This window comes from Rhea pennata, chromosome 26 (genome assembly GCF_028389875.1).
Source record: "Rhea pennata isolate bPtePen1 chromosome 26, bPtePen1.pri, whole genome shotgun sequence".
In the NCBI taxonomy this organism is placed as follows: domain Eukaryota; kingdom Metazoa; phylum Chordata; class Aves; order Rheiformes; family Rheidae; genus Rhea; species Rhea pennata.
In genome coordinates this window covers 3,771,274-3,784,772 of record NC_084688.1, presented here as the reverse complement: position 1 = coordinate 3,784,772, position 13,499 = coordinate 3,771,274, and the positions used below count along the sequence as shown (strand labels likewise).

Sequence of the window (13,499 nt, the reverse complement as noted above, 5' to 3'; positions counted from 1 at the left end):
TTCATTTGCTTCAGGGAGATTTGCAGGCCACAGTGTTTTGTATGTTCAGAGCTCTTTGACTCATACTCGGATAATCCATGATCAGGGTCCATATTTACAGTGAAATGCAGTCCCGTGTTAAGAGCACAAGTACCCTGTACTGTCCATGGAGAGTGCACCGCAGAGGTGTTAGCTGCCTGAGGCTGCAGTCTTAAATATCGCTGGGTGAGCACCCAGTGGAGTCTGGTTTAAACCTTGCAGTTTTTCTGTGGTAGACCTGTGGTACTGCCACGGCAAAAATCCTCCTGGGCAGCATAATTGCAAAGCCATCCTCCCTCCTAAAAAGCATGCTTGAGTCACCCCTTCCATCCTTCTCAACAAATGAGGCAGGAGTCCTTTGACATGCCTCCTTTCACTCTACTTTCTGCTCAGAAGGAGATGAAGGCACCATAGAAAAATAGCCTTTAATTAGCTTATTAGCACCTAAGCTCAGGGAGGGATGAATGAAGGCAACACAGGCAGTGTTAATTTTGGCATCTCCAAACTTTGCATTTGTAAACCTTTTGGAATTTATTTTTGCTTAGAGTGTTGCAGTTGCCAGCTTACTTCTAAAAATCGTGAGGAATCAGATTGCTATCTAAATGCCTCAGCAAGAATGCAAGATTCACCCCTTATCTCTGCCAGCTGAGATGGCTGACAGCAACTGTAGGTTCTTCCATGGCTTGGTCTCAAAGCGTGATACAGGCCCCTTTCCTGTTGGCTTCACGGACACTTGCTAATGGAAGATAAACACTGAGACTCGTAAATCCTGCATTCGGTTCCAGGCTGGAGGGGAGCATGCTCTAGTTGTTTGACTCCTGTTTTACACAGTGATTGTGAAGCTTATTCTGCCTTTATTGTTTCTCTTCTGTGAAATAATAAGATTTCAGGTTCTAGGGCTGTCTCTCCATTATGTTTCGCTTGCTACTAAACATAATGATATTTTTGAAACTGTGGTCAGACTGCTTGAGCTCCTCCGTCTCATTTTCTTTTTCTCATTTTACTCAACAGACCAGTTCCTCACCCCATTCTGGACAGCCCAAACAAGTCAGAATTAAAACTTCCCAATCGGTGGGGGATGTGAACACACCCTATCAGCAGCCAGAACCTAGAAGTAGGCATCTGTCTGTCAGTGAGTATTTTTGCCGCTTCTGCTCTCTTTGTTTTCTGAAACATATATTTTGGGCACTAGTGTTTGTGATACAGCATTTATGAAACCCTTGAGAAATTGAAAGGTTATTCTAGGACAAGGCAATTCATTTTCAAAGGCTCTAAATGTGTTTATGATAGAATGTTTCAAAGTTCCTTACTAAATTGTTGAACAGCTGAGGAGCTGCTAGAGAGGATGTCCTACAGCCAGCTTCATTGAGGTTAGATATTTGGAAAGCTTACGTGAGTGCATTAAGCCTTTTTATTTAGATTGACCATTTCAGTTCACGATTTTTTTTTTTTTTAATATGTTGGGCTTTGGAAGCTGTACTAGCTCCTCTAATCAGTGTTTCACTGGTAGCACAGGAATTGACACTGCGTATCCAACCAGTGTGCTACATAGTGAGTTCCCTTACCTTTTGCAGAGGACTAGAGCGCAAGGTTGACATGATCAGTGGCTGGTGCAGCAGCACAAAAAACAATAACAAAAGTCAATTATGTGTGCCTCTGCCTCTTCCTTTGTGTTTCTGTTAGCTTAGTGAATTTGCATTCAGTGGAAAGGTCCATGTAAGACTCCTGCAATGCAAATCTAAATCTGTGATTGCCAAGTGTTATCAACTCTCATAACTTGTTCTAAAGTTAAGGCATTTAGCATTTTACAGGAAGGGCTTACTAACCATGTGTACAGCTTACACAACATACAATGCAGCATTTAGTACATTGATTCAGAGCAGCCATGCACAAGCATGTTTATTTTTAAGGCTTTTACCTGTGGTAGATCTGGCTGAGTTGTTTCAATTTGTCTGCATTATCCCCTTGTATAACTATAACATTCTTCGCAAATCTGTGGATGAAAGAAGGTCAAAGCTGTAAACTTCTTATATGGAAGAACTAAAACATCTGAGACTTCTAAGATATTTGGGTCCAACAAAAAAAAAGTCTGTGGTTTAGAATCTGGCTTCTTTGTGTGGAACTTCAGCGTGCAGTGAAGCACAAGGTAGAAGGTGAGCTGTAATAGGGATCTGCACTGTGAAAGCTAGACCCTAACGTGGTGTTCAGTGTAGATGACTTTTGTCTTAAAAGTGAGAAAAGCTGAAGTTTGCTGGAAACAGAAGCAGAGGCTGGTTTTATTTCATTTGTTTGTTTTAACAGATATTTTAGGGCTTATCAGACCTGCTGCTTCAGGTGATAGGTGCGGGAGTCACGAGGCTGGTACCAGGAGCCGGGAGCTGTCGGCACTGATTTGTTTCCAAGCTCTAAACTGGCTCCCTGTGCGGAAGAGAAATGCCTCAGTTTCATCAGCTGTAAACTTGAGGGGTAATCCTAACAGGATTTCAGATTAACATTTGCAAATCAATCCTAGTGCCAAATAAATCTGGTGAAATTAGAAATTAGTCTCCATATTGAGTGGTGTAAACAGGAGTCAGATCCACACTGTCCTGACCAAAACTAACTGGCAGAGGAAGCTCAGCAGAGAAGCACTTGAGAACTAAACTAGTAGTTCTCTCTGTTAGATTTGTCTAGCAAGTATGTCTGAATCTCGTCTAGAGTCTGTTGATCCCCTTTTATTCAGTGTGCTTTTGGGAAGTAGCAAACAAACAAAAATATGATGAAAGCTTGCGAAGTACATGCCTGAGATAGGTACAGAAAGCTGTTTTCCCATCCTTTTCCTTTTTTTTTTTTTTTTTTTTTTGTGTGTGTGCTTATTAACTTAAACTAGAGCAACATGCCGCAGAACTGGAGAGAAAGCAGTGATATCTGTGCTTGTCTGAATGTTACATTTCTTCTTTTCACAGACAAATTCAATGCCAAAAATATTTATTTAAAAAAAAAATCTTTCTCCTTTATTGGCATTCTAAGGTATCCAAATAATGACGCCAAAGCTAACAGACTGTACTGTGTGCCTGTCGTGGGTAAACTGTATAGTAATGAGGGGCCCCTTCTGTATCGCTGTTGCACAATCTCTATTCTCTTTTCTGCTTATGGACACTTTCTGATAGGTCTGTCATTCATCAGTCAAGAAAGCGTGAATTTTATTTATTTGATGAACATGTCAAAGTAGCAGACTGCTACCTTATTAAGAGGTCCAGAAAGGTTTCAGTTCTGTCAGAGGTCCGACAGTATTTTGGCAATAGATCAGTCTTAAATCAATTCCTTCTTCCTTCTCTTTTTCCTATCTTCAATTTTGGAAAGAGAATGTGCACCAGTTTCCTAGAGTTTCAGGCACAGAAACTTTCATATTCATACCACATGATGAAGTGAAAGTTGAAAACAGCGTTCAACAAAAGCACAGAAGATATACCTGTGTAGTTCCTGTATCCTGAAGTGGATGGGCCTCAAACCTGCTGTCACCAATTCAGAGGTTTGAAATTAAAATGACTTCTATTTAAAAAAAAAAAAAAAAAAAAAAAAAAAAGTTGCTAAGCATTCTGGCAGCACTTGTGTTTTTTCCACTCACTTCCTTTGATATACATTGATTTAGTGCCGACTTCCTTTTCCTGCCCAGTGATGGTGGCCTTTCCACAATAGCGGCTGGGCTGACGCCAGCAGGACTTGGGCTTCCTTCAGCTAGCCATGGCATTGTATCGGAAAGAGTGAAAGTGTGCTCCCATGACTCAGTGCAGCCACAAAGCACGCTCTCTTGTTTATCTTCCCCCCGGTTGGCTTGTAGTATCACGTGAGCCCCACAGTGTTACTTGGAAAATCAGGTAGTGACTCTAAGCAACAGATTTTTGCCTGCAGTCCACCATCCTGCGCACACCAATGTGTGCCGCTGTGTTTTTCATTCTGCACTTCTCGAAAGATGCATAAACTGGCTTTTGGTTAGCCTTCTACCAGTGTTTGCCTTCCCTCTTTATTACAGCAATTTCTGTAGAAAATATTTTCCTTGGGAGAGTGTTTGCTGGTCTTTACCCATCTTTCAGAGCACCTGAGTACACACAGTTAATTAAAGACAGCATCATGAAGAGCATAGCTTGAGAATTGATCTTAAAAGTCCATCTCTGACTTCATGAGTGACCTTGAGTAGATTGGCTGGACCTCAGCATTTCCTGGCACTCACAGTTTGTCTTGGTGGGAGCTGTGGGTCGATAGGTCACTGCAAATAAAAGGTTTTGTGCCTTCCTGTTTCTAAAGTAGCACCTTCAAGATCTGCAAGGAGTAAAGAAATGCTAAGGGTCAAGCTCATCTCAGTAGGTAGCGCAAAAAAAAACCTCCTTAGTACCATAACAGATGACTAAGATGTTTTTCTCAACTTTTTGCTCCTAAATGTACTCTCTGTCCTTCTAGCTCTCATCTCGAAAACTGCAAAACGGATCTCTGTGTTTGTTTCCCAAGTTGGTTGTACTGTTCTAGTTTCACCCAGTAAGACAGAGATTGTTGGGTGTATTTACAAAGGTAATACAGTGCTCCTGTAGGATATTTAAATTGCTCAGTGCCTGTATAATCAGCTCAGCTGATGATAACTAGCAGGGACAGTACTGTCATTCAAGGTAAGTGATACTAGTTGAGGCAAACTTATAATCAGGATATAAGGTTGGTTACCTTGACAACTGTTGTGCTTAGTGGAGATTAGCAGTGAAGCAAAGTTTATTGCCCTGTTAGATAGCCAAGGATTCCTGGAGTCTTGGCAGATTCCAGTCTGCCTTTCCTGAGATGCTCAAATTATGCTTGGAGTGTTGGGCAGAAGAAGGTAAAGGTAGGTGACTGCTCTGCTATGAGCTTCATCAGCAATCTTCGCAGTCTTCCCCGCTTTTTGATGTTGTGCCTCTCAGTCCTGTTTCTGTCCAGGCTGTGAGGTTCACTCCAGAATTGCTGTGATCATTTTGTTCAAGCAGTAGAGGTGAATACTTTGACTTTATGCACATGTTTGTACATCTCGTTTTGATAAGCATATATACCACAAATGTCCTCCTTTCTGGCCCAGGTTCCCAGAACACAGGCCGAAGTTCACCACCCCCTGGGTACGTTCCAGAGAGGCAACAGCGCATTGCTCGTCAGGGTTCCTACACCAGCATAAACAGCGAAGGCGAATTCATCCCAGAAACCAATGAACAATGTGTGAGTATGAGCACTAGGGTGAAGAAAAATAAGTATAGCTATTAAGGAATTTGCTGCTACTCTCTGGGCCCTCTGTTTCACTCCAGGATGTTCAGTAGCTGGAGTTGTATTAGCAGCTACTAATATTGCCTATATGTAAATGCAAAGCCTTTTCTGGACTACCAGAAGCAGTTGCTATGCATATTGTGCCTTGTCTTTCCACCTCTAAATGAGCCCTGCAGTTTTGGTATGCGTTATATGTATATGCTCAGATTTCCTTTTATCAGGTTGATATGACCCTCTTGCATTTGGAATTGCGATCTCTATTTAAAAAGTAGGAAATAAGGCCAAAGTCCAACTTGCAGGTGGGGGCAGCAGTTTCTGTTCCTGAAGTCACTTGGGATTAAAACCTAGCACACAGGCCAACTTGAACCATCACGTTCACATCATCTGAAGCAGAGTGATTGCTCAAACGTGATGTGTCCTTTACTCTAACAAATTATGTGAGAGATAAAGGAAAAATGTTAATTCTAAACAGCTTTAGACTTCCCTCTTTATCTGTACATCCTTCAGGCAAGCAGTAGCAGACTCTGATCCTCTTGCATGGCCTCTTCTAAGCATTAGACTGAGCTGATGTTACCATATGACTTCTCTTGTGTTGCAGATGCTGGACCCGTTAAGCAGTGCTGAAAACTCTGTGTCAGGAAGCTGTCAGTCCTTGGACAGGTCAGCAGACAGGTACAAACATACAAGCCAAAAGAAACTTACATGGGCTCAAATTGAAATGCCAGTTGTACCTATGTAAAAATCTGTTTTCCATCCCATAAGTTTTCTTGGAGAGAAACAGGATCTTATTTCCTACCCAATATCCCAATATCTTTCTTAGAATTAACTACATCTTAAGGCTGTTTTATTTTCTGGCAAAACCATGTATCAACAAACTGGTGCTTCAGTAGTTCTGTGTTATAAATATGAAGTTCTAAAGAGTGCCGTTCGTGTGGAGCCTAGACTCTGAGAACATCTGGCTGCAGCATACTTAAATCCCTTTAAGACAAGGCTGTACTTGTTCATTAAAAAAAAATCTAAAAAACTATTCTAAGATGCAGAAATATATTTCATTACGCTAGATTCCTGTGTCCTACAAGATGTAACATTAATTTCAAAGGCAAATGAGGGAGTTCTGCTTGTCTCAGTCTAATATGCTCTTGATCCCTCTCTTCCTTTTCTTTGCTGCTGATGGTGCTGATATTGTACAGGTATTAGGAACAGTGCTGCCCTTGAACATTTAAATGTGTGTGTAAGGAAGAATATGAATTTGTAGGTGTCTCTCATGTAAAATTTTTAACCTGAAATGTCCAGTTTATGATTATATATGGAGCCCTAAGAAGAGTGTAATTTCACACAGACAAATCAAATTTAAGGAATCTAGAAGCCATAAAACTGAACTTTCTCCCCTGTAGTGTTTGATTTGGGGGGGGGGGGAGGCATGGGTGTAGCTTCAGGTGTTTAATGACCAACTGTAGGCCCTGCTAACCTGAACTGCAGCTGTGCCTTCCTGGCACCTGGAATATCGGGCTTTAGCTGTAGTTTTAAGACTCCTCCAAACTGATGTCTGGAGGTAGCGTATAGTTTTATGTCAAGCACTTGAGGTTTAGTTTTGTAGCCATTCACAAGAGTTTATGGAGTCACAAGGAAGCAGTTACAGTTAACCTGTATGTGTGTTCTTTTGTTTTGCTTTTGAGGTAATTAATTTATGTTACCTGTCCCTTTCTCCCCTTTCCTTGCCTGAAATGAAGAAAAAGGAAAAGGAAAAGAAAAAGGAAAAAAAAAAGCCTTCTTGGTTGTTCCTTGTGGGAGTGGGTGTAATCTTTGTGTAGCCAGAAAAGCATCTCATTTGGGAGTCTAAAAGTTGGATCAGGCTCACTCTCTTTACATTGGATAGAAAATAAATAAATAAATAAAAGCAAATAATTTGGCTTTTGCCCAGACTAAATTTGTGTAATCTCTTGGGAGATTTTGAAAGCCTTCTGCCAGCCAAGGAGTTGTACTTATTCTTGCCTAAAGGGCTCTGCTTTTTGGGGAGAAACACAAGGGATTGATGTCATAAGCAGTGTTTGTATTTAGACCCATCTGCTGTTGGTAGAAAGGAAAGTGAGCACAAGTTTTCAGGACAGGAACTTTTATCCCTCATAGAAAACCACCTGCAGCAGTGGTCCCATTCTTTACTGGCCTGTGAGCAGTATGCTGCAAGCAGTATCTTGTTTTGCTCTTCCTCTTAGCCTTAATTTTAATTTTCTATTAGATGTGACTGCAGGAAAACTGGGTCTCAAGCCATATGCTGAGTACCACTGGTTAAATGGCACAAACTCGACAGAAAGGATGACTATTAGCATTGGAAAATTGAGCCTGGTTAGCTGGGGCTTTGCGCAGCTTCCAGGTGTGGGGTTAATTTATCGCAGGGGCTCGGATTTGAGAATCACCATTACCAATGTGCAGATATTTTAGCTTGTGTTTAAAGCCTGTAGGTTTCTTCCCAGTAAACAGCTGGCAAAGCTTATTTTTGGCTTCTTTCTTTAATAGCCCTTCTTTTCGGAAGTCACGGATGTCAAGGGCACAAAGCTTTCCTGATAACAGACAGGAATTCTCAGGTATGTCAGCATCCAGTATAAGGAGTGTTTGGACTAGACATTTTCTGTTCTTTGCTGACTAGCCCCATTGTTTACTAGAATTGTATAAATAAAAGAATTGGGCATAGGTTGATTGAAAAGCTATCAGGTTACTAATTTCTCACTTCTCCGTAAAAAACCTGCTGTTACAGGAGTATTCTGTCATTAGGACTTGTATACTTTTTGCAGAAGCCTCACTTGCTGTCTCTACTTCCAGATCGCGAGAATCAGATCTATGACAAAGCGGGGAAAGGTGGGACCTACCCTCGGCGCTACAACGTCTCCATGCAGCACAAAGACTACAATGACGGTGAGTTTTTTTCAGACTTGGATTCCAGGCTTGACAAAGAAGGGGAGGCAGTGGCAGTCTCCAGGGGAAGTGTAACTCCTACCTGAAGAGCCTTGCTGGGCCCTAAGCCTTGCGTGCACAGTTGGTGCCAGAGATGATGCTGCTATGTGTGACAGTGCATCCTCATAGCAACCCAAATGACCTTTTGTAATTCTTTGTGTACTTTGCATTTTCTGAGGTTATCCAGCCTGATGAGTGACTGCAGAGTTGAACAGTGAGCGTATTTACAAGCCTCGATGAAACGTAGTGGGTTCCTACCTCAGGGATTCATTATGCTTGCTAATTTGCAATACCAGCTAGATGTTCTTGGGTTTTTTTAATATAAAATACTAGTGACTTAAAGGATCACATCCCGTGCTAGTCAGATGGCTTAACTGTCATTTGGGTAATTTTGTGGAAATTAATTTCTCTGACTTCCATAGGAAGTATGGGTTATCGTAATCTTTGTTCCTGGATACTGTTTGTAGGTTGAGACATGTTAACCACACAGTCTATCATTTCCCATTTGTAAGCATATTATTTAGAAATTTTATTTTTTTCTTCCTTTCTAATCTTTATCACTTCAGGCCGGAGGACGTTTCCCCGGATACGGCGTCACCAAGGAAATCTTTTCACCTTGGTGCCTTCAAGTCGTTCCTTAAGCACCAATGGGGAAAACCTGGGCCTGGCGTTGCAGTACCTGGACCCCCGGGGGCGCTTGCGGAGCGCAGACAGCGAAAATGCCCTTGCTGTGCAGGAGAGGAATATTCCCACTAAATGTAAGCAATAGTCCCAGTGCTGGAGGAGAGGCCTCCTGGGGTTAGAGGCAAGAGAGATATGTTAGAGATGAATCCCAGACGCAATGTGTTGCTATGGTTTGTTTTAAGCAAGCCATTCAAAACCACGTTTCATGTGCTTTGAGCCATGATTCTCGCTCCCCTAAGAGATAGGTTGCCTTACTGGGAGTTGTGTTGGTTTAGAAGTTGGTGATTTCTTCCTGTATAATCCTTGATCTAGCAGCAGTGGAGGAGGGAAAGTGTTGCTGGTAAAGCATTTCCAGATTTGTGTAATCAGGCTGTTTTCTGCTACCTAACATTCTGTTCGTAAGGTTTAGAAAGTTGTATCGTAGCCCATAGTAACATGACTGTGTAAGAGGTATTTTAGGGGTTGGTTGTGCTTGAAATAGTTTAATAGTCACTAAATAAGAACATGTAGTTTTAAAAATACTTTGTAGTCTCAAGAAAAAAAAAAAAAAAAAAAAACACCCAAGCCCTTATTTATTTCTTCCTTAGTGGTTATCTCAGCTGTGGTCTGTCTGTGTATAGTCTTGCACTGGGAGCTGGCCTTTCCTTTAGAAAACATTGGAAATTCAACTAAGAAGTAGAAAATCTGAACTCGATTGGATCTAGGTGATGTACAGGGTTCTTAAAAAGCAGACAAGCTTGTTTTATTTTCTTGATACATTAACTTCTTATAGTCAGGCTTGTGGATTACAGTTATGTTACAAGTTAAGGACTGTATTTATTTCACTTGCTCCGTAGCAGAAAGATTTACTTTCATATTAATAGCCTCTCTGAGTTGTTTTTTTGGTAACCTGTTACCTTAAATAAATAAATAAATAAATAAATAATAAGATCATAAGTCATTACTAATGAACTTCAGCTATCCTCTACAGTAATTTAAAGATGAAAATGAAGATATTAAGCCAGCAGAGTAAGCAACAAATACACTAAAACACTGACTGGCAGTAAATCTGCCTAAATTAGAGGTGGCAAAGCTAATCTCTCAGCCCTTCTGTATTTTCACACTGTCCAGATGGCTGGTTCCTGTCTTTGTTTTTACAGTTTTTTGTTAGATACAACGTATTTGGAAGCATCGTGCTGTGCCTGGTAGTGTCATTTTTCAAAGTTAGAGCTAGAACACAGCTCTCTGAGCAGTATGCTTTGGGATAAAGTGCAGTGTGGAAAACTGGGCTCAGGTGTTAATCTCTGGATCAGGGAACTGCTGTTTGTACAGTACATAGTGGCCAGTAAAGTAGAATAATAAGAACTCATAATTCCATGCTGATATAACCTCCTGCTGGGGTATTGGAGATGGCTGCCTTAGCCTGCTCTCGTGTATATTTTTACTATAGTCCATTCAGCATGCAATGAAGATATCTGCACTAACTTACATTACGGCCTCTACCATATCACTTTCTATTGGGAATTATGATCTCTGATTTTGTTGCTGCAGAAACAGCCTTACAGTGAAATCCTTTCTCTAAGAGAAGGAACTCCAGAGTAACCAGTTGTTGGCAAAGTACTCAAAAATGATGTCCTTCAGATTGTCCTAGAAGCTTAATATTCATTCCCAGCTGGATGGGATTGGTTTAACAAGGCTGATCCAGCTCTTCATTCCATGCATATGATAACTACAGATCAAGGGTCAGAAGATCCTATTTAATTGCTGCCTCATCTCTGGATAGTCATGTTCTCATGAAATAGTGGAATGAAAATACACTAACCTCATTGAATAGCTTAGAACCTGTCTGTAGTTATCTTTGCCAAATGTTCTACAGTTTTGTTTTCTCAGGACACTAGTCAGCAGGGCCGGGGAGCCTGGACTGCTGGATTCTGTTCAGAGGTCTCCCACTAACTCCCCGATACTGGAAGAGTCCCTTTCACATTTGTCTCTGTTTCTTCATCTGCGAAGTATATGTTTCAATTCCAGCATGATGGGGATTGATTTTTGCAATGCTCATGGTGTTCTTTCAATAGCATGGTAAAATAGTAAAAAGGGAAATTATTACCGTGTTTTTTAGCTCCTAGTGCTCCGATAAACTGGCGACGAGGAAAACTGCTGGGCCAGGGTGCCTTTGGTCGTGTGTACTTGTGCTATGATGTGGACACAGGCAGAGAGCTTGCAGCTAAGCAGGTCCAATTTGACCCAGAGAGTCCTGAAACAAGCAAGGTAATTCTCTTCAGAGCTATTTAACTTCATTATACAGACTTTGAGATCCTGTAATGTATCTTTATCTGTCTGTCCTCGAAAGCTGGCATATGCTTTAGTTTGTACTAGGGCTTCAAGTCATGTGAAGAGTTATAGGAGTTATTTAAAAATTACTTTTCTGTATTATTAACTTCAGCCTGAAACTAATATCCATTTTCTGGCTTCATTTTTGGCTCTCCATTCTCAGCTTTTTGATTTGTTGCCAGTTTACTTGAGGAATACTAGACTGCCCTGTGTTCCTGGTTAGACATGGATGTGAGTGAAACTAAACTCAGGAAGAGTAAGACTCTCCCACTGCCTTTTTTTTTTTTTAATAAAAAAGTTGCATGCACTTGCAGAGCCCACTTTATGGGCTTACATCGTAGGTCCTGGATTGAGTATACCAATTAATCGGGTACCTGTTTCAGCTTCTAAATTTTCTCTGTCCTTTAAACAAACTGAACTATCATGTGTAAATCAAGAACAGTGATGTGTGACAACACATTAGAAGCAGTGGAGGTGGGAAGGGACACCTTGGGTGAAAGTGTAGACTAGCCCACTACCTCTTGCGCAGTGAATGCAGCTGGAATGGCTGTTAGGTTCTTTGCCAGTGTTTCAACAGTGTATCAGTTTCCCAATATTAAACAAATTCACTTTGATCTGAAATAACTGATCCATGAAGATTTAATTATTCTGATTGTGAATTGTGAGACTGGTGCCAAGAGAAGTTCTAACTTGATGAGTTTTGAGTTACACCATGTCTCTGCTGTAAATCAGACAGTAACTTTGAGCCAGGGAAGAACAGGCTGGAATGTGTTTTGAAGGCACTGAAACTCCATACCTTAAACTATCAGTTTGGCCTCATTAAGCTTTTTTCCTCTGGTTTTGTGATCTCTACAGTGGCCAGGTCCTTGTTCTTGAAGAGCTGTATCCTCTCTTCAGATGAGAAGTGAATCTGGCAGCTATCGGTGGCAGAGATAACTGTAGGGTGGAGAGTGGGACTAGTTTGGGGAGGGGAAATAGTCGTTCGTCTTTCCGTAAATTGTCATCCTCCAGTACCTTTGATGTTCGGTCTATTCATTCTCTGGATTCAGCAAGAACATGATACTTTTCCTGTGCAATAAATATCTTGGATGGAATCTGGAATTCTTGGATAGCCTTTTTGCCCTTGCACTGTGATACCCTGTTGTCTGTGGCAGGACTAAAGCAGAAAATCAGTTTCATGAGCATAGCTGCAAATGCTTTGAAGCCGATAAGAGAGGAAGCTATTTATAGGGTTGACTCAGGTAAAACTCATGAGCAGTGGTCTTACCCTGCTGGTGAAATGGACACAAGTATTGGGATGGAATATTTCCTTGGGCCAGAGCCTTATTTTCTCCTTCAACACCCATAGGAAGTGAGTGCCTTGGAGTGTGAAATTCAGCTGCTGAAGAATCTCCAGCACGAACGTATTGTTCAGTATTATGGCTGCCTACGGGATCGAGCAGAAAAGACCTTGACCATCTTCATGGAGTACATGCCAGGGGTAAGAGCTGATGCAAACAGCAGGGTCCTAGATCCTACAGTGATTATCCTAACTGTGTAATTTACTTTATGCCCTCTCAGATACGCCCCCTTCTCACACTGTGCTATAATACAACCACATTCTTTTTATTTATGCTTTTCTTATTGTACGACTGCAGCCCAAACCACTTCTTCAAGGTTTTTTTGTTTAAAGCGTCTTGTACCTGAAATACATTCTCTTGATTAGTCACTAAAGCCAGTTCTTCCCTTCTGTCAAAGTACTTCCAAGAACTTCGGCCAACTCATAATTAGCACTAACTGAATTAGCAAGATCATGCAGTGCAATAGAGCCATGTCCTTACCTTTCTGAAAAGGAGCTTCATAGGACAAGATGCTCTGAGACCCTCACAAAAAGGCTTTAGAAGAGGCCAGAATTCAGTACTGTGCTGGATGGATTTATAACACGGTCTCAACTCGTGGGAATTGAATGGAGACTGCAAGACTTGTGGTTTGTCGTTTCTATGCCAATTCCTTCTGTTTGTTTTTGGTGTAGGGGTCAGTGAAAGACCAGCTGAAGGCGTATGGTGCTCTGACGGAAAATGTAACCCGGAAATATACTCGACAGATTCTCGAGGGAGTCTCGTACCTTCACAGCAACATGATTGTGCACAGGGACATAAAGGGTGAGATCAGCTGGTGATTTATGTATATAACACGTGCTCAGAGAACTCTGAAAAAGGAAGCCAAGAATTCAGAATCCAGTATCGTGGCTGGGGCTTCTGAATATGACTTTGCTTGAATACTGCCTTGTGGTCTTACCTCTCTGT

General features: G+C 41.4%; 1 protein-coding gene across 4 annotated transcripts in view; it reads left to right on the top strand.

Moving 5' to 3' along the window:
* The window catches only part of MAP3K3 (mitogen-activated protein kinase kinase kinase 3), a 43,285-nt gene that overhangs the window by 20,679 nt on the left and 9,107 nt on the right, over window positions 1-13,499 (top strand). For 2 of the 4 annotated variants that reach the window (XM_062595468.1, XM_062595471.1), the window contains exons 7-15: window positions 1,030-1,150; window positions 5,093-5,226; window positions 5,870-5,943; window positions 7,786-7,853; window positions 8,089-8,181; window positions 8,787-8,978; window positions 11,003-11,151; window positions 12,563-12,694; window positions 13,226-13,355. In XM_062595468.1, coding sequence (XP_062451452.1) covers window positions 1,030-1,150; window positions 5,093-5,226; window positions 5,870-5,943; window positions 7,786-7,853; window positions 8,089-8,181; window positions 8,787-8,978; window positions 11,003-11,151; window positions 12,563-12,694; window positions 13,226-13,355 — 1,093 coding nt within the window. The remainder of the gene's footprint in view (window positions 1-1,029; window positions 1,151-5,092; window positions 5,227-5,869; window positions 5,944-7,785; window positions 7,854-8,088; window positions 8,182-8,786; window positions 8,979-11,002; window positions 11,152-12,562; window positions 12,695-13,225; window positions 13,356-13,499) is intronic. The other 2 variants (XM_062595470.1, XM_062595469.1) reach the window with 2 other exon arrangements.